The sequence below is a fragment of the Vitis vinifera genome, chromosome 3, assembly GCF_030704535.1.
Source record: "Vitis vinifera cultivar Pinot Noir 40024 chromosome 3, ASM3070453v1".
NCBI classification, from domain to species: Eukaryota; Viridiplantae; Streptophyta; class Magnoliopsida; order Vitales; family Vitaceae; genus Vitis; species Vitis vinifera.
Genome location: NC_081807.1, coordinates 4,902,029 through 4,924,606, shown reverse-complemented (window position 1 = coordinate 4,924,606; position 22,578 = coordinate 4,902,029). Strand labels below are relative to the sequence as shown.

At 29.8% G+C, this 22,578-nt stretch overlaps 1 protein-coding gene across 1 annotated transcript; it reads left to right on the top strand.

Moving 5' to 3' along the window:
- Window positions 1-20,051: 20,051 nt before the first annotated feature.
- LOC104878812 (uncharacterized) lies at window positions 20,052-21,763 on the top strand. The gene is made up of 3 exons (XM_059735936.1): window positions 20,052-20,429; window positions 20,564-21,571; window positions 21,662-21,763. The coding sequence occupies exons 1-3, from the start codon at window positions 20,052-20,054 to the stop codon at window positions 21,761-21,763; spliced, it is 1,488 nt and encodes a 495-aa protein (XP_059591919.1).
- Window positions 21,764-22,578: the final 815 nt, after the last annotated feature.

Here is a 22,578-nt window from a genome sequence, read left to right as displayed (position 1 = left end):
CTTATAAATGCACCACTGCACTACTCACTGATTTTATACACTTACCATTTTTATATTAGAAAGAGTATGAATTCCCATGTGCTCTTAACAATTACTTTAAAAAGTTTAAAATTTGAGATATAAATTTTTTTCGTAAATTTTAATATCAGATTAGCTTTGAGGCACATGTTAATAAATAATTTAGATCATCAGATAGAAATGATCATCGCTATGTTTATCCGAGGGAACTCATGATTCATGTGTAAGCAAATAAAAGGAATTTGTCCATACTGCATGGTGACACACAATGCCATCAAATCTTATCTGATGAAGCTAGCTTGCAACTCCACCTGCATTATCTAAGATCTTATCCGCAAAATTTACATCAGACCCTACTTCGGCCAACATTAATGCTAGGATTATTTCTCTTTTTCTACAAGATGGAGATGAACCAAAAGAAGAAAAAAAAAAGGGAAAAATAGTGGTTAACCAGCACTGCCTTCAGTTTGCAAGACAACAGTTCCCTGCTGCTGAATGGTTGATTGCAGCTGGTGCTTGATGCTGTGGGACCGTCTCTGGGATTTGGTTGAGCTGATCCTTTCTAAGTCGTTCTATCTTTCAGTTATTGTCTGCGGTTGTTATTGACTTGCATAAGATGGTCCAGCTTCACTTTACTCAACCAATTTACAACAAATCATTGTTATTGACAAATAGTAGCCTGCTAAGAATCTTAAACACCCATTTGCGCTCAAAAGGATAAGGTTGGCAAATCCAGAGATTGTTTTTTATTTTCTAAAAAACAAAAAATAGAAAAACATGCTTGACTTTTTTTTTTTAAAAAAAAAATTAATAATTTTCTGTTGTTAAAAAAATAAAAAACTAAGGATGTGTTGGGGAACTGTTTTTTAGAACAGTTTTCTGTTTTTTATTTTGGAAGCGTGTTTAAAAACATAAAATAATATATTTATAAATAACATTTTTTTATTATTTTATATTATTTTCAGACTATTTTTAAGGAGTGTTATGAACATTTGAAGGAAGAAAAGGAAGGAAACGCAAACCACCCTCACCAAAACGGTGCCATTTTGGAGTCACACTACAATGCAAAAGATATTTATGTCAATTCTTAAGGGAATTTCCTTTTTTACATTAAAGAATAATATGGATTTAATAATACAACAATTTAAAATATATCACTATCTCTTTGCTTATTATTATTATTTTTTAATTCAACTTGGGAAAATAAGATTTTTTTTTCTTTTTTCTTCCAATCAAATATAAATTAACATAAATATAAATTTAACTCTTTTAGAGGTCGTTTGGACATAATTTCCATTTTATTTCTAATTTTAAAGCATAAGAGTAATTACTTTCCAAAATAATTAATTAAAAATTAGAGGTATTAATTAAAAATCATAATTCATACGCATATATGTTACATCAATGTTCATGGCAATTTGAATCATATGGTACATTAAGAATTTTTACAGAAGAAGAAAAACAAATCAAACAATTCAAAAACCCCATCAAACAATGATCGCAATTTATATAATAACCTGAAACCATTATAAATGATTTTGGAAAGAAATTGAACATAAAATATCAACAAAACAATTCAATTGCAGCGAAAAAAATACAATCAATAAATTTAATTCTCTCATCAAAATTTGATATCGTAAGAGGGAAACATAGAATAATCTTTCGAGGAAAATCATAAGTTCTTGAACCATCACTTTATTACCACATGTAAGTAATTATTTAATTATGCAAATCAAACCCTAATTTTGCATCAATCATAATAGTCAAGGATTTTAGAATAATATGATTTTCAAAGTTCCATTATTTAGAAATGACGTAGCTTTAATCCATAGATAATTCTTGAAGAGACCAAACAATAAGCGTAGTAGAAACCATGTTTCTCTCACTTAACCCTTTTATCCTTAGGTTTTCTCTTATGCATATTATTGATAGAATAGAATGCTTATTTTATAAGATGGAAAGAAGATTAGTTCCTTTATAAAATAAGGAGTGCATTTTCCACCAAAAAGCCTTTAATTTAGGAAACTCGCTTCTGAAAAACTAACCAATAGGATTTTAGCTTTATTTTTTATTAGGCCATAATATTTAATTTGATATTTAAATAAATATCACATAATAATATACATGTGCGTCATATAAAATTCCTGCTATATAAATAAAGATCATAGCCAAGGTGCTACTTGTTTGCCTGATGGACTCAGTGCCAGACTCCAAATGGATGGTTGGAGTCTAATGATCATTCACAAGTTTTCGTATCCTAATTAATAAATTTCTGTAACTAACTCCATTATTCATAACAAGATTCACTTTTTTTTTAAAAATAATTATAATAATTGAGTTTTATATAAAATATAAGAACTCTAGAAACTTATATTAAAAATAAAATGGTTTTTAAAATCTGGTTACAAAAATGGTGTTAAAACTTTTTTACTATTTGAAATTAAATTTTTTTAAAAATAATTTTTTTAAAAAAGGGCACTCAATCAGAAAAGAGAACATCCCGATGAGTAAGGTCATTGCTCGTATGGTTAATGACATTGAAAGAAACTTCCAATAAATTAAGAGCACCAAGTTGGCCTCCTGCCAAAAACCTTGGCATAAATTTTAGGCTTCATGAAAATGTGTCTGTGTAAGTTATACTACAAAATGGAAGTTACGAAACCCCCTCTAAACGGTGTCGTTTGGAATCTCGCATAATGGCATTCCAAAAATTTTGTTCACGTCACTGACATTTCAGCAGATTTAGAACTCAATTTTTGGGTTTATGATGCCCTTTTAAGGAAAAGAAAATATAATTATTAATTATAATAATTTAAATAATTTATTATTGCCTCTCATATTTCATTAATTTACACTTGATTGATTAAATATGATAGAATAAAATATGCATATACTAAATTCATATATTTTTTATATGATATTTTTGGATATTATATTTAATAAAAAAATATTTTATGAGATGACATTTACTGATGTATTCGAATTTTTTTCATTTTTACAATGAGGTAGATGCATCTTACTATGCACTGTTTTATTGGTTATAGTGAACTTCGAACTCATTTAGAGTTGGTTAATTTTTAGGTAGATGACAATAAAGAAATTATTCAAATTGGAAAGAGGCATTCAAATGTCCCAAAGCCATTCAAACATCTCACATGGCCTTCAAATGCCCTTACCCAAGTGAATTTATTTGCTATCATTCAACTTGTACCTTTTTTTTTTTAGATTTATGGAGTTTTAGGGGAACTCTTAGATGATTTTTCTATATATATTTGGTGTTCTTATGTGAGTTTAGTTATCATTTACTCGTTGTTAAAAGTGTTGAGATTAATTAATGTTATTAAATTACAAATAAAATTAAAGAATTGAGATATCTTGCATGAAATATCAATTCAACACACCACAAAAGCTCCTCCCCTGATTCTCTATTACACATGTAGTAACAATCAAAATTGAAAATATTGGTAATCGTAGATATATCGATACTTCGATTTTATGAGTATATCAGAGAAATGTTGTTGGATATTTTGATATATATAAAATATCGATGGACAAAAAATTAACAAAAACTCGTAAAAATGTAAGAAAAAAACTCTTTAAAATGAAATTAAAAATATAATGGATATTTTAAAGTTGTTTGGTTGAAGAAATTAATATAATACGTAATATAATTTACAATATCCAACAATAATGTTTATAACTTAAAAGCATAATTATATATATCTATTTAATTTGGATATATTTAATGACATAGAAGGAATGCATGATAATACATATATAAGTATTCTTTTTTATTAAAATGTTAATAATTTTATTTATTAATTGATATTTATTTTGTATTTAGTTATTATACAAAAGACTTGATAATTAAAATTAATTTCTTTATAATAATTTGATTCGATGATAATTATGTACACAAAAAAATATGTATCAATTTAAAAACCTATAATTTATAATATGCATATATATACTATAAAAGCCTAAATGTAGATTTTAGTATAACTTTTTACTTTTTTTTATCCTTATTTTGTTTAAATATTTACCAAATTATCATTGATCTCTCACTATAGCAAACCAATAATTTAATTGAGAGTCAAATGCAATGGTTTTCTTTGCTATTTGGATAAGAGATGCACCACATAATGAAACGTGGATCCCATTTACCCATTCTTCATTGCACAAGGGTACGATTGTACAAACCCACATCCCTGTGCACCATTGTACAACTCTCTTGTGTAAGTTTATTGAAATGTCAAAATGATTAAGATAAAGATGAATTTTATGATGATTTTACTTCAAATTTTTAATCCATATTCAATTTTTATTATTTAATATTATTTCTTAATTTTAAATAGTTATAATTATTTTTTAAGTTAAGATGAGTTTTTTAAAGAAAAATTTATAACGGATTTTTTTATTTAATGTTGTTTAGTAAATTTTATTAGTGATAATTAAGATTAATTTATTTAATAAAAAATTCAATTTGGAAAATATTTTTATTCCCATATTTACATCTTCTATTAATTGATGTTAAAATTATTTGATAATTTTATTTAATAATATTTTTAATAAATAAATAAATAAAATTATTTTTATTTCATCTTACATTTTCTAAAAATATTTTTTGAATCTAGTGAAATACCTTAATTTATTTTTTCTAAAAATGCTTTTTATGCTACAAACACTTTCCTAAAGCACTAACTAAAACACTCATAATCAACCTAAAGTTAATAATCAATAAGTTAAGATCAACAATAATTTACTCAAGAAAGAAAGATGTTGAGATGTTGTTTAAATTTTTTTTTTGGTAAAATTTTTTATGACATGTATGATTTTTTTTTTATAACAAAAATGATGAATTTACTCTTATCATTTAAAAAAAAAAATTTAAATTAAAGTAATAAAAATGTTTTAAATACCCCTATTTGAAAAAGGAATCTCCCTAAAGAACTGAGATAAATATTACTGATAAACACAAAAATTTAGTTCTAAATAAGATAAGAGATAGAATATCATATCCTATCCCATGTTTGGTTAGTGATGAGATAGGATAAGTTATCCCATCACTTATCCTATCCTATATTCAACCCAATGGAGGATATGATAAGTGGTAAGATATATTATCCACCTTTTTTCTTTTTACCCATTTTACATGAGATATATTAATCTCATGGTAAAATATGAGATATGCATATTTCATGTATCAAAAATTCATTTTTTTTTTATCAATTTTTGTTTTTTAATATTCTCATTTTACAAAATAATTTATTATTATTATAAATTAAATTTAAGATTAAAAAAGAAAAACTAAAAAAAAAAATTTATAAAACAATATTAATATATGATATATAAATTATTTTTATATATTAAATAACATAATATAAAAAATATTTGTAAAGTTTAAATATTTTAATTGTGAATATTGTTAAACATAATAAAATTTTCATTTTTTTAAATAGAAAATATTTGAATGTGATATAATTTTTTTTAAACAAAAAAATAATATATATTTTATATTATTTTTTATTTATTTCACAAATTAAATATACAATATACATATTCTATCATATCCTATCATATCATCCAAATGTAACCTAAGTTAATAATTAATAACTTAAAGATGAACAATAATTTACTCAAGAAAGAAAGATGTTGAGATGTTTAAATAGTTTTCTTTTTTTTTATATGAAATGTATGATTTTTTTTTTAACAAAAAGGATGAATTTACTCTATCATTTAAAAAAAATTAAAATTAAAGTAATAAAAATGTTTTAAATGCCTCTATTTGAAAAAGGAATCTCCGAGAAGAAGTGAGATAAATATCACTGATAAACACAAAAATTTAGTTCTAAATAAGAAATGTCAGTATATACATTTCTGGCCTTTACTTTCCTTCTTCACGTGTGTTTGTTTTGATGGATTTTGGAATCGGGGAAAAAAGAAATGAGGTGGTGTTGCCAGTTGTCAATTGCTTGTTGCCCAGGATCAAGATTTGTTTGAAAAATCTTTTTCTTTCTCCTTTCTTTATTTCTTTCTTTCTTCTTCTTATTCTTTTTGTTTTCCCTTTTTTTTGGGTTTTGGTGCGTCCATTATCAACCCCACTTCCAAGCTTTCCTCTTTTAGTTCTCTCAATTAAGAGAGTACCTACACCTGCTTAAGATTTTTGTCTTATCTGATTTCTTCTTATAGAACTATATTATTTATTTATGTTGGAAATTTTTACTGAGCTACTAATCTCATTGTTTTATTGGGTAGGAGTGATTTTAGAAATATTCTATGCATTGTTTCCTTTATTCTTCTCCTCGATCTTGATTCTCTTTCTTGAATTCTTTAAAGTGGACTAGACAGGCCATGTTTTGTCTGGTCTGTATTATTTCATTTTTGTTCATTTTCATCTGTTGTGCTTTTAAGTTTCTTCAACTGTTTGAAAGTAGACTCAGTACTACTAAGATAAGTTATAAAGATATCTATGACAAGTTGTCTTGATGCAGTGGGACTGTGTCTCTGGGATTTGGTTGAGCTGACCATTAAGCGTTCAGTCATTTTCTCTGGTGGATGCATGCATGGCTGATGAGTGTGCCTCATCTCCAGCTTCTGATAGGATAGGATTGTTGCGATGTAATGGTAATGCTGGAGGCATGCCCGATGTGGGTGCCTGATGTATTATGCCTAGAGGGTTTATGGGACCATAGTATGAAGGATCTGGAAGATGGTCATCTGGGATTAGGTAACTTTGGTGGAGAGATGTTAGGATAAGAGTTTGCATCGTTGAGATCTTTATCTCTGATGTTATCAACAGTCTCTTGTGGAGAGGTTAATTTTAGAATAAGAGTTTGCATCATTGTGAACTCTATCTTTGATGCTGCTATCTGTTGTGGAGAATTTGTTGGAGAGGTTTTAGGATTCAAGTAAGAGTTTGAATAATCTAAAACCCTATCTCTAATGGATAATGGGTGCTCCAAAGCTGGGAAAAAGGGAAAAAGAAAGAAATTAATAAAGCAAGGAGAAAGAACAAATTGTTCATACAAAGCTTGATCTTGGCCAACTATCATTTTCGAGGATGTTTTTCATGACCCTTTGTGAACTACTTTGAAATTCCATCCTATCTATCACATGATCTATCCCCTGATGCAGGGGTAAAATTGTCAACAATCAATGTACCTAATTCACAAAAATTATGATATCATCTTTTAGAATCATCACAAGAATGATATTCATGTATGTCAATATGAATCACCACCTCATTTCTTTCTCGATTCCATTTTCCATCAAAACAAATAAATAGAAGAAGAAAAATAAAGGCTACACAAGAAATCATTTAAAATATAGAATATGTTGAGAATTGAGGATAAGTACTGCAAAAGAGCAAGAGCGCATGGGAGATTGTTCATTCTCTGGATTTCACCTTCCTCCTCTTTCTCTTGAGACAATCGATGGTTTGGAAGGTCATCCATGCTTGCTTCATCTTCTTGTTATGAAATGATACTTGAACAACAGGCAAAAGTAGTTATATGGTAAAATCCCTCTTCATCTTCTTGTTATGAAATGACACTTGAACAACGACTCTTCATCTTCTTGTTATGAAATGATACTTGAGCAACGGGTAAAAGTAGTTGCGTGGTAAAATCCCTCTTAATTACAAGGGGATCTCCAATATCCATTATGAAGACACAATTACAACATCTCTCTCAATTATGAGGAGACAACATTAAAGCTTACAAAAAGGATGAAGGCCTCCTTTTATAGCACAAGGAGGTTCCTTCTTTTTGTCTTCTTTAAATGTGAGATGACTTCAATCTTAACATTCTCTCACTTGAAGTCATTATTCTATATCTTGCCCTAACACATGCATGTTGCTTACGTTACTTCTAAGCCATAAGAGGATCTGCACCAGCTGAATTTGTCAATGCATTTGCTAGATTGTCCTTTGTATGGATTTTTTTGCATATTCACGTTCCTTGTTCCACCACGTCTCAAACAAAGTGATATTTAACTCCTATGTGTTTAGTCTTTAAATAAAAGGTGGGATTCCTTGCAATGTGCAAGGCACTTTAATTCTCACAAAACAAAGAAATATTTTTATTTTATTTTATTATTATTTTAATATCATTCCTAATATATAAGAAGTCTAATTAATTTCATTTAAGAGGGATTAATCATTTAATTGCTACTTACTAACTTTAACCTTCGTCAATAGTAAGCAACACCTTTAAAAGTTATAAAGTTAAAGGCAAGTTTATTATAATTCCTTAGGTAACCATATTTCATGGTACTTATCACTCCCACTAATATAAACATTCTTAGTGAACCATACATTATTAATTTTAACAATCACTCATGGTACTTTGATTGGGATTGTAAATCTTATAATCTTTAGGGTAGTAAGAGATACTTGACAAACTTTCAGCTGATTAGCATTAAATTACAATTGTACTTGATATAACATAAGTATCCAATGTATAAAGAGTTTAGTAGCAATTATATCTAGCATTTACTACCTTAAAACATAATTGACTAACTTCATACTTTGATTCTAGGGAGAATTGGACTTTAGACCCATTTGGTTTTGATAATTAATAAAGAGTCCATCAAACACCCATAATTGATTACAAGGATATGAGATGGGAATAGACAAAAATATCCACTTGACTCATTTTTGTCTTTATTCTACCACCCTTCACATGCCACTATTCTTTCTTATTTAACCATTTTTAGATTTTTCATTATTTTTTTAAACTCTTTTATAAATAATTGAAAAATCAACATTATTTTTTTATTTTTAAATTATAAATAAACAAAAATTATATTAATGATTCAAAGACTATTTTGGAAAATACTTTCTAAAAAAATATTAATTTAAATAAATAAAAATTACATTTTATATTTCTTTTTATCTTTTATATTTTAGAAGTAAATAATTTAATGATTAAAATACTATTTAAAATAAATATATTCACCATTTTATTTTTTTTATATTAAAAAGTATTTTAAAGTTTTTTTTTTTTACTATTGTAAAATAAAAAGTTTAATTTTTTTTAATCTTCTTTTTTCCTTATTTTAATAACTTTTTGAACATGACTTTTAGTAATAAGTTATATGAAATGTTACAAATTTGTTTATTAAGGATTTATTTTAATGATTTGAATTAATTGAAAATTTATTAAAATAAGAAAAAAAAAAAAAAGAAAGAAAGAGGATGAATGAAAAGTTTTTATTTTAAGTATTCAATTAAAATGTTTTCATATGACCTAATTTTAGAAGTGAATTATATCAATACATAATAGAGATTGAATTTTTCTTATATAAAATGGTTGAAAGGTATATTTACTTATTTTAGATGAAAACAAGTAGTTAAAAATTATATAGATTATATTTGAGTTTGGTTTTAAAATATTTTTCTAGTTTTTATTTTTTATTTTTAAAAATAATTTTTATTTTCTATATTGTCTCTTTTTGAAAATATTTTTAATTAAAAAATGAAAAGTATTTTTTAAAATGAAAATTAAAAACCTTGTTTAGTACTATTTTTTTATATAAAAATAAAAAAATAATAAATTTTATTTATTCATTTATTGCGCCACTGTACAATTATATTACACTAACTGTACAAGGGAAATGTACTAAGTGTACAAAGGTGTACAAGGCTATCATTTGTGAAATATTATAATCGATTATGAGTCATTCCTTTATTTTTTTTATCACTCACGAATTGTACACATATGTCATACACTTTATTTAATTCCCGTATGAAAATTCCAATATTTTTCCTAATAATAATTTTTTGAGAAAATTTTTTTTAACCTCAAATCATCTACCATCTTCTCAACTAAATCATTGGAAATATGGTTAAACACTCCTACGTGGACACATAACTTATGAGGGATATAAAATTTGTGTCATTGTACAAAGGTATTACACTAACTGTACAAGGGAAATGTACTAATTGTACAAAGGTATACAATATTACCCTTTGTGAATTATTTTAATCAATTCTAAACCACTTTTTTATTTTCCTTGTCACCCAAGGATTGTACGCCTATGTCATGCATTTTATTTAATTCTCACATGAAAATTCTAATATTTTCCCTAATAATGATATTTGGGGAAAAAAAAATTGATCCTAAGGCATCCATCGTTTTTTTTAACCAAACCATTGGAAATATTATTAATACACCTACATGAACATATAACTTATGAGAAATATGAAATTTGTGTCATTGTACAAGGGTATTACACTAACTGTACAAGGGAAATGTGTTAAGTGTACAAGGGTGTACAAGGCTCCTAATAGGTTTTGTACAATTTTTAAATAACTTGAATTTGACATTAAGATGATTATTGATAGTTTTTTTTTTTACCAAACTATCTCATTAAGACATTCCTTACAAAAATTAATGCATAGGAAATAAAATTAAAATCAATCATGTTTGAATTGTTCATTATAAGTAAACTAAATGAAATATATATTTTTACTATTTTGCCTTTATAAACATAATTTCATTGTTATCAATAGAGATTAAAAAAATCATATTTAAATGGAATTATAAATAAATAAAAATTATTTTTATAACATTTTTATTTTTTTAAATCATTAATTTAAATTATGAAATTAGTTTTAAAATTAAAAAATATTTGTTGTAATTATAGTTTTGAAGATTTCATGATTTTTATCATATTACTTTGAAAAAATTGCTTTAATAAGAAAGTATTTATTTAATGGTTTTAAATATTTAAATCTTTAAATCTTTATTCAAAAATATTTAGGATTAGTGTGGAGAGCAATTAGGTAATTTTGGAATGGAGAAATTTTGAATATTTTTTAAGACTTCAATTCGGCCAATTAACCTATTTACACTTTCAAAATTATTGGAAGGTTGGTAAATTAGTCTTAAAAATATTGTCTTCTTAATTAATATTATATATATGCATGTGAGTGTTTACATAATTTTTGAAAAAATAATAAACACCATGTGTCTAATTTGCAAGTTAGAAAAAAAAAATTAATAATATTTTATGAGGTATTTAAAAAGTATTTATTATATGTTCTATAAATTTAAAAAAAATATAATATTTGATGATATCTAATTTACAAGTTGGAGTAAATAAATAATACTAATATTTTATGAGATGTTTAAAAATTATTTAATATATATGAGAAATAATATAAGTTTGAAATAAAGAATGATATTTACTATATATTATGTAAGTTTTCAATATATTTAAAAAATATTTATTATATATTATGTAAGTTTGAAAAAAAAAAAAATATTTGATGAGGTATTTAAAGTTATTCACTTCAAAAATATATTTGATAATAATAATTTTTAACCATCTTTCATACTTGAGGAAGAAAAATAATTCAAGTTGGTTCCACTATTAAATAGGTGAGAGAAGGGCAAAAGAGTCAAAGAGAGAATGAAAAAGGTGGGGTGAGTAGTTACTTTTTTTTCATTTAATAGCCAAGGGTGTTTTAGAGATTTTTTAAAGACAATATCCTTACTCTTAATTTCCACTCTTTCATTGGGTGTTGGGCTTAAATATGAAACTTATATGGACCATACATTAATTTTTGGACCCAACTGGGCCCAAAACACAATTTTCCCTTAATTCTATGTGCTGCTTAATATCATTACATATATACCTTAAAAAAATAATAACCGTAGCCATTTTTCTTTTTTCTTTTTAGTTAAAACATGGTAGGCTTGAAATAATATATATATTATAAAAAATGATTTTGAAATATAAATATTTTACATCTCGTTGGAAACATAATCATTGGTATTAAAACCAATCTTAGAAAAGGAAAACTTTAATTAAATATGATTTTAATAATACAAAAGAACAAAACTTAATTGTTCTTTTAAATTGTATTTTAGAATTTATGCAATCTTTCAACTTTTCATAATTTTCCAATAAAGTGACACTCAACATTCTGAGTTTCCTTTTATGATTCTTGATAATTTCACAAGAATCATCTTTCAATTGGTTCATTCATAATTCTTGTGGGCCTTAATCATCAATTTTCATTAATTTATCTTGCTTCCTTTCAAAGAAATATGATGACTAATTCAATCATATCACACTCATTCTTAATAGTGTTTAGGATCGATTTGAAGTGGTCTATACTAAAACAAGATTACATAATACAAAAATTCATCCGTTATTCCCAAGATCTTTAGTATTGTAGTCATATAATTTTGAAGGACTCATTTCCTATGTATCATCAAATTTCATGATGATATTAATTAGTCTTTGGATATTCTTTATTTAGGAAAAAAAAACTTAATATTGCAAAATAATTAGTAAATTTGAAGACAATATTGTAACATAAAATATCATGCTTTTCATGATTAAACTTGATAAACTATAAACAAAAAAATAACCAGATTCAAACAAATAATTTAAACAAACAACATATATATTGCAAATCTCCTTTTAGCAGATATTATAATATATAAAGTTATAACTTTATAATGATACTTTTAATATTTTCTTTTAACTGATAACTTCATAGTCCATGTTAAATACATTTACAATCTTTGGATGTGCAAATAGTCTAACTAAAGCATATGATTTATCCCATCATATTCATTATTTTTAAAATGGTTAATTTACCTCTGGGTAAATTCTTAAATATCTTATGATTAATGAGCTTCAGTATAGTCATTCACGAAGTACTTAAATATGTTGCAAGCATCCATAAGCAATGAGTAATTGAATAACATAAGTATGTATTACATAATACGAAATTCATGAAACACTCAAGTTCGGCCACTTTGGAGACTAACAAACTTTACATTATATGAATTTTAAAATTTTGTAATAAACATCATTTACATCTTTAGAGGATGTTCATCAAACTTTCTGGTATAGTTACTTTGGTGACTAACACACTATAAATGATATGAAATTCAACATGATAATACAATTATCCTATAAACATTACTTTGTGATAAATCAATATTTAACTATTATTATGAGTATTATATAATAGACAAACATATAAGTTTATTGGAAAACCATAATATTACAACAATTTATATGCAAAATTCAATTTATTATTGATACAAAATCATAATTTATATGCATATATGTTACATCAATTGTCATAAGGTATATATATGCAAAATTCAATTTATTATTGATACAAAATCATAATTTATATGCATATATGTTACATCAACTGTCATAAGGTATATATATATATATATATATATTAAAAACATTAGCAGTATAATCTATATAAAATATATGTTATTCAATTCACATACACACACACACACACACACACACACATATATATATATATATATATAACACAATACCATAAACAAAATCATGCTTATGATTCAATCAAAAGTGGTTAATGCATAAATCTACTCAATAAATTTCATGAATCAAGAAAGCCATTCACTTCATATATTAGCCATTAAACATACATTATATTTTATTTATAATTCCTTTTTAGGTCTAATGAATTTATTTTCTATCATTCAACCAATAATTTTTTATTTTTATTTTTATATTTGTGAGATTAGTTATCTTTTACTAATTACAAGAAGTGTTGAGATTAATTGATATTATTAAAATCCAGATAAAATTAAAGACCACCCTAGAAAACTATAAAAGCAAATACATTATTTAGAAGAGGTAACTTTTTTCACCAAAATAGGATCCAATCATACACTTTTAGATTTTCACTTTTTCCTTTTAAATTGTGAGGTCGAATTATTTGTGCATCATAGAAGGCATTAGAAACTCATCTCGCTTAGCTAGCCCATATGAGATGGAAATCTTCCAAAGAAAACTCTTCCATTAAAAGTATTTCAAGTAAAAACATTAGAGTATGTTTGGTAGTGATTTTAGGAAGTGTTTCTAATATTTATAATACTTTAAAGATAAAAAATTTTAAGTGTTAGAAAGATTAGAAACACTGTCTAAAATTACTGTCAAACACACTTTTAATATCTTAAACTATCACTATAGACGATTTTTCTATAGGAGTTCGAGTAACAATGTCTGTTAGAGTCCAAAGCGCTACCATTATGCCACAAATCCACAACATGTAAATCTTGTCCACTAAATATATTTGACTAAAAATTCCTAAATTTTTAATAGGAGGGTCACGGAAAACGAACAGGTAATGAAGTACCTCCGGATTCAAATTTCCTTAACGGGTGAAACCAAAATGATACATAAAAGGAGCTTGACCATTGAGTGAGGTGTATCATGCATCCAAGTTCGATTGACCCATTATTCTTATAAATGCACCACTGCACTACTCACTGATTTTATACACTACCAATTTTATATTGGAAATAGTATGAATTCCCATGTCTTCTTGTCAATTACCTTAAAAAGTTTAAAATTTGAGATAGTAAAATTTTTCATAAATTTTAATATTAGATTAGCTTTCAGGCACATGTTTATAAATAATTTAGATCATCAGAAAGAAATGATCATCGATATAAACTTGTTATCCAAGGGAACTCATGATTCATGTGTGAGCAAATAAAAAGAATTTGTCCATATATCCAACAAAAAGGAAGAAATACTTAAGTGATGACTGCATGGTGACACACAAGGCCATCAAATCTTATCTGATGAAGCTAGCCTGCACTTCCACCTACATTATCTAAGATCTTATCCACAAAATTTTCATAAAACCCTACTTCATTAGCCAACATTAATGCTAGGATTATTTCTATTTTTGTACAAAATGGAGATAAACAAAAAGAAGAAAAAAAAAAAGGGAAAAATAGTAGTTAACCAGCACTACCTTCAGTTTGCAAGACAACAGTTCCTTGCTGTTGAATGGTTAATTGCAGTTGGAGCTTGATGCTATGGGATGAAGGGAATTAAGCCGAATTCCCAACCTGTGAGAAAAAAAATAAAATAGAAAAAACACACGCCAAAGAAAAACAATCACGTGCATAAGACAATATTTACGTGGTTCGACAATTTGCCTAGGTCCACGGAGTTGAAGGGATATCACTATTATCAGGGAAGAATATAGAGTACAACTTGCGGCTACTTTATTTTCTTTCTATATAAAACACGACAACCACACCACACTAAAAAACCCTAATTACAAAAGGCGATTCCACAGTGGGACAAACGGGCCCAAAAAAAATTCCACGAATATTGCACATTAAAAAAAACCACGCAATATTATTCGGATCGGGTCGTCAAACCAGAACAAACAAAACTAGGCTCCACAAAGCCCGATATGAGACTGTCTCTAGGATTTGGTTGAGCTGATCCTTTCTAAGTCGTTCTATCTTTTAGTTATTGTGTGTGGTTTCTGAGGCTTGTACTGATGTATGGTTGTGAGTCTACCTGATGCTCACAGTTTGTGATTGGATAGGATTAATGCTATCAAGTAATGGTGGTGGTGCATAGTAGGTTTCCAGTCGGGGTGCAGGAGATATGATGCACCATGGGATTGCCTAATATTGATTGTTTAAACGAATAGGATATTGTGAGGTGAGGTGATCTCCTAGCTGAAATGGTGGACGCAAGATTGACTGGTGCTCCATATTGTGAAAGCCTAGATACGGAGTATAGTAGTGGTGGCTTGGATGGGAAAGAGGAGTTGCAAGCCTAGGTGATGGGTTTTCTGGATGGTACCACGCAGCTGGCGGGATGTGATAGTGACCTGCAGGGAATTAATCCAAATTCCCAGCTTGTGAGAAACAAAAAAAAAAAAAAAAAAATAGAGAAAACACATGCGAAAGAAAAACAATTACACTACAAGACAGTATTTACATGGTTCGACAATTTGCTTATGCCCATGGAATTGTAGGGATATCACTATTATCAGGGAAGAATACAGAGTACAACTTGCGGCTACAATATTTTCTCTCTATATAAAACACGGGAACCACACCACACTAAAAAACCTTAATTACAAAAGGCGGTTCCACAATGGGCAAAACAAGCCCAAAAAAATATTGCACGAATATTGCACATTAAAAAAAAAAAACCACGCAATATTATTCGAGTCGGGTTGTCAAACCAGATCAAACAAAACTAGGCTCCACAAAGCCCGATATGGGACTGTCTCTAGGATTTGGTTGAGCTGATCCTTTCTAAGTCGTTCTATCTTTTAGTTATTGTGTGTGGTTTCTGAGGCTTGTACTGATGTATGGTTGTGAGTCTACCTGATGCTCACAGTTTGTGATTGGATAGGATTAATGCTATCAAGTAATGGTGGTGGTGCATAGTAGGTTTCCAGTCGGGGTGCAGGAGATATTATGCACCATGGGATTGCCTGATATTGACTGTTTAAACGGATAGGATATTGTGAGGTGAGGTGATCTCTTGGCTAAAATGGTGGACGCAAGACTGACTGGTGCTCCATATTGTGAAAGCCTGGATACGGAGTATAGTAGTGGTGGCTTGGATGGGGAAGAGGAGTTGCAAGCCTGGGTGATGGGTTTTCTGGATGGTACCACGCAGCTGGCGGGATGAGATAGTGACCTGCAGGGAATTAATCCAAATTCCTAGCCTGTGCGAAACAAAAAAAAAAAAAAATAGAGAAAACACATGCCAAAGAAAAACAATTACACGCACAAGACAGTATTTACGTGGTTCGACAAATTGCCTACGCCAATGGAATTGTAGGGATATCACTATTATCAGGGAAGAATACAGAGTACAACTTGTAGCTACAATATTTTCTCTCTATATAAAACACGGGAACCACACCACACTAAAAAACCTTAATTACAAAAGGCGGTTCCACAATGGGCAAAACAAGCCAAAAAAAATATTGCACGAATATTGCACATTAAAAAAAACCACGCAATATTATTCGAGTCGTGCCGTCAAACCAGATCAAACAAAACTAGGCTCCACAAAGCCCGATATGGGACTGTCTCTAGGATTTGGTTTAACTGATCGTTTCTAAGTCGTTCTATCTTTTAGTTATTGTCTATGGTTTCTGAGGCTTGTATTGATGTATGGTTGTGAGTCTACCTGATGCTCACAGTTTGTGATTGGATAAGATTAATGCTATCAAGTAATGGTGGTGGTGCACAGTAGGTTTCTAGTCGGGGTGCAGGAGACATGATGCACCATGGGGATGCCTGACATTGACTATTTAAACGGATAGGATATTGTGAGGTGAGGTGATCTCTTGGCTGAAATGGTGGACGCAAGACTGACTGGTGCTCCATATTGTGAAAGCCTGGATACGGAGTATAGTAGTGGTGGCTTGGATGGGGAAGAGGAGTTGCAAGCCTGGGTGATGGGTTTTCTGGATGGTACCACGCAGCTGGCGGGATGTGATAGTGACCTGCAGGGAATTAATCCAAATTCCTAGCCTGTGCGAAACAAAAAAAATAAATAAATAGAGAAAACACATGCAAAAAAAAAACAATCACACGCACAAGACAGTATTTACGTGGTTCGACAATTTGCCTACGCCCATGGAATTGTAGGGATATCACTATTATCAGGGAAGAATACATAGTACAACTTGCGGCTACAATATTTTCTCTCTATATAAAACACGGGAACCATACCACACTAAAAAACCTTAATTACAAAAGGCGGTTCCAGAATGGGCAAAACAAGCCAAAAAAAATATTGGGAAAAATGCCCATACACCCCTTAAACTTTTAACTACTGGTCAAAAGACCCCCTTAACTTTTTTATTGACCAATTTACTCCTTAAACTATTCACAACTGCCAAATTAATACTTCAGTTAGTCACACGTTAAAATACTAACGGAATAAACACATGCCACTCACGTGGCTTTTAAATACAAACTAAAAAAAACCCAAACATCCAAAACCCAACGGAAGAGAAGAGAACCAGTCCAAGTCCGGCAGAGAGAGAGAGAGAGAGAGAGAGAGAGAGAGAGAGAGACTGCACGCCGTTCATAGCCACTGCCAAGCTTCTCTCCGCTGTCTCGCCGCCCTTGTCCCGGCGGCGCCTTGGTGGTTCCGCCGCACTGTTCATCTGGGTATGTCTTTTTTTTTTTTTTTTTTTCTTCTTACGTCTTGCTATTTAAATCTTCTAAGAACTTTTATTTTTTTTTAATCTCCATGTGCGAATTTTTATTGTAGAAATTCTTGTTTTGGTTTAATTTCTAGGTTGGGTCTCTATGAAATTCTTGGTTTTTTACTTTCTCCATGTGCCTTTCACCAACTGTTGCATTTGAGGATGTCATAGAGTTGTTTGATTAAATACCTGAGAGAGATATGGCTATTGCTAAGGGGGCTTGGTTGCTTGGTTATCCAATTTTCCAAATATGCTGGCCTTCCAAGTTTCCCTTGCAACCCATTTGCTACAAAAAAATATCAAACACAATTGGTTCTGTAATGATCCAGAAGCCAATAACTAAATCTTCAATTAGAGAAATTTCATTAATTTTGTCACTTGCAAATATGCCTTGTATCCATCCAAGAAATAATGCAGTGCTACATAAGGATTGATCATGAACATCCAAAATCCTGTTTATGAATCCCTTGGTATTTTTAGTGTGTTCCAGTTTGGTCCAAACTTGCCATGTCTAATTACACTATAGAATTAGTGTAGCAATTTTCTTTTTTATTATGAGAAGATAATGTAGTTTTTCCATATGTTCAGGCAAGGTCACTTTGTAAGTAAGCCTTACGGTCTTAATGTCTTAACAACCATCTTATGCAACATTTGCAATGACGAAGCAGTTGATACTGAAAAATCATAAACATAGTTTCAAAATTTGCATTAAGTCACTAAAGATTTTACCTAGTTTGATCCAAATAAATTTATTTTTTATGATAATTCATTAGTTGGGATAGATGGAATTTGATCGCCGAATGTCTTTGTAACTCAACTGATTTAAGGTTTCTAAATACTTTGGAATATGGATCCATTCAAAAGAATATTATTAATTTTTACATTTTTCTACTATTGCTAGGTGCATCTTTTTTTTTTTTTTTTTTTTTTTCCCCCTAAAGATGCTGGGTGCAGCTAAGTAATATTAATATGTAATATATAGTTTACTGTTAAAGATATGGCTTTTGGTTAGTGTTAAAGATACTGGGTCTCGGTGTAATGATTCCAGCCATATGGTCTACTGACTAAGCTAGCATGTTGTAATATTTTGAATTATGTGAATTGAACTAGCAGCAATCATGCACATGTGCATGAGCAAATTGTTATATTTTTTTTTCTCACTATTCTCTATATTGTTTTTTTTTTTTTTTAATTATGTTTTCTCCAGCTCTATTATTAATGTTCTTGTTAATTTTGTATTGTAGCCATGGATGAAAGTCCACTGTCACTCCCTGGAAATTCACCTTCTATGCCAAATGTACAAGCCCCTCAATCCCAATATGATTTTATTGAGGCTGATGGCCTATCTGAAATTGTTAATGTTCCAATTGATGTGGAGGATGACGAGGATGACGAAGATTACAATTTGAGTGATTTTTCTGAATCTGATGATGATATAATTGAAGATTTTGGTATGGAGGATGATGGAATCAATAGAGCAATTGGAGGCAAGCAGCTTGAGGGAGTTTGGAATGGTGAAGGAGATTAAGATCATGGGGATAGTGATGAGTTAAGGAGTGCAGAAGGGTCATCTGATGATGAAGGGAATTCAAGGCCTAGGTTCCCTGAGTTTAACCAGCGCATTGGCATGGAGAATGTACAGCTAGTGAAGGATAAAAAATTTGCATCACATGTCATCTTCAAGGAGGCACTAAAGGAGTGGTGTATTAAAGAAAAACATGATTTTGAGTATAAGCACAATGATAAGTGGAGAGTGACAGCTGTATGTAAAAAAAAATGTGGTTGGAAGATACATGCATCCCAAACACAAATGGGAGATGCCTTTCAAATCAAAAGTTTTAAAAGCATTCATACGTGTGGCAAGGATCATAAGAATAGTAAGATTTCTTCAAGGTGGCTAGCCAATAAATATTTGCCATTCTTTAGAGATGATCATACTTGGACAACAAATGCATTGAAAGGTGCAGTGTTTAGGGACCATGAAGTTGATGTGACTTTGGACCAATGTTATAAGGCTAAGAGAATGGCATTCAAGATGATACATGGTGCTGAGGAGAAGCAGTATGAGAGACTTTGGGACTATGCAGCTGCTATTAGGAAGTGGAATGTGGGTAGCATAGTGAAGATACAAACTACGAATGATGTGTTTGAGAGAATGTATATTTGTCTTGATGCTTGCAAAAGGGGATTTTTAGCAGGTTGTAGGCCACTTATTGGGATAGATGGTTGTCATTTGAAGGGGACAACAGGTGGACAGTTACTGGTTGCTGTTGGAAAGGATGGGAATGATAATATCTTCCCAATCGCTTTTGTTATTGTTGAAATTGAGAATAAAAGCTCTTGGACCTGGTTTCTACAGTGCTTGTTGGATGACATTGGACATGTGGATGAGAATGGATGGGTCTTTATCTCAGACTGACAGAAGACAAGAAACAATTAATGTGCATGTGAATTATTTATTTATTTTTTAAAAATATCATGATCTATAACCTGAATATGAATAACTAATGTATATTTGCGTATTTTTTATGGCAGGGATTAGTAGAGACCTTTAAAGATTTGATGCCTAATGCAGAGCACAGATTTTGTGTTAGGCATTTACATGCAAATTTCAAGAAGGATTTTCCTGGGAAGGTACTCAAAGATGCAATGTGGAGTGCTGCTAGGGCAACAACAAAGAATTCTTTTGACTTCCACATGGATGAGTTGAAGAAGCTAGATGTGAAGGCATATGAGTGGCTTGTGAAGTTAGATGTGAGAACATGGAACAGACATGCTTTTAATCCAAGAAGCAAGAGTGACACTCTAGTAAACAATATAGCAGAGTCTTTCAATGCTTGGATTTTGGAGGCTAGGGATAAACCAGTGTTGACAATGATGGAGATCATAAGAGTGATGTTGATGCAAAGGTTGCAAACCAAAAGAGATCATATGAGAAGGTATGAAGGGAGGGTTTGTCCAAGAATCTATAAGAAGCTTGAGAGGATAAAAAGCGAGGTTGGACATTGCATTTCTCGTTGGAATGGAGAGTCCAAATATGAGGTGGAGTATATTTATGGTGGAAGATATGTGGTGGACTTGAATGAGAGGACTTGTGGTTGTGGGAGATGGGGATTGAGTGGAATCCCATGTTTTCATGCTGCTGCTGCAATAATTGAGCATGGAGAGCAACTTGAGACTTATGTAGACATTGCTTACATTAAGGAGACATTCCTAAGTTGTTACCAATGGATGATAAGCACACTTCCAAGCCATGAACAATGGCTAAAAACACCCTATGACCTAATCAAGCCCCCAAAATTTACAAAGAAAGTAGGCAAGCATAAGAAGGTAAGAAAGAGGGAGGCAGGAGAACCTATAAATGCATTTAGGGTGAGCAAGAAAGGAACTGCCATGAAATGTGGGAATTGTTTACAGTGGGGCCATAATCAAAGAACTTGTAAAGCTCCTGATAACCCCAACAAGAAGGCTTATAAAAAGAAAAAGAAAGGGCAATTAGAACAATCATCTACATCTGGAGCTAAATGGAGTAAAAAATTATTGGTAAATTTCAAGTACTACTTTGTTGAACTTTTCATCCAAATTTCAAGTACTACTTTGTTAAACTTTTTCAACTTTTTTGGCTTTTTATAGGGTACTCAGCAATCAAATATAGGTACTCAACAGTCAAGTCAAAGTCGTACAAAGGACAACACTAGTGGAAGCAAGAAGGATAAGGGAAAGACTAAGGTTTAGTGGCAGCAAGAAGATAAATAATTTTTTAGTTCAATAATTTGTTTAGTGATACACAGCCTTCTAAAAATATTGATGGAGCCAGTATACTTTTGTTTTTCAATATTGCTTGGAAAGTGTAATTATTGATTCATTGAGTGTTATTTTTTTGGCAAACAATATACCATTTGTGAACACTTATTTGATATTTCAATTCATGGCATATTGAGATCCTTTTAAGAATACTGATGGAGCCAGTATACTTTTGTCTTTCAATATTGCTAGAAAAATGTAATTATTGATTTTTTTTCTTAGAGTTATTGCATAAAGTTCAATTCATGGCAGATTGGGACACATTCATTTTTGGTGGTTATTGCATAAAGAGAAGAAATACGCATCAACCAAATCACTCATACAACTTGAATCAAAATAAAGAGAAGAAGTAAGATCATCCCAAGATTGTTTACTTTCCTTGTTGACTACTTGAATTATTACAGTGTCAAATCTACATTACACAACTCAAACCCTCCATAGCAGCCTCTCAATTTAATGGCTGTAAGAGAACCTATAACAGGAGGGGGACATATCTCATTGGCTTCTATTTTTCATTGCTCCTATATGAATTGAAACCTTTACAAGTATCAATGGAAGAAGAAAAAAAATGTAACTATACATTTCTTCCATCTAAAGAATAGAAACAGATTTCATAATTCTTGCAGTCACAAGGTTCCGAAAGATCTGGTAGTGTTATCTTCCCTAAGTTGTTGCGATCAAGCTTACTGAAGTAATCGCAGATCAGCAATATATCTTTCTCCCCAATCTTTCCTATCTCTTTGAGC

Excerpts from the sequence above, each read along its gene's own strand:
- LOC104878812 (XM_059735936.1), top strand. The coding sequence starts at position 20,052 with ATGGCATTCAAGATGATACATGGTGCTGAGGAGAAGCAGTATGAGAGA. Across the intron at positions 20,430-20,563 it reads ATGTGGATGAGAATGGATGG|GGATTAGTAGAGACCTTTAA; the intron begins GTCTTTATCTCA and ends TTTTTATGGCAG. Across the intron at positions 21,572-21,661 it reads AATGGAGTAAAAAATTATTG|GGTACTCAGCAATCAAATAT; the intron begins GTAAATTTCAAG and ends GGCTTTTTATAG.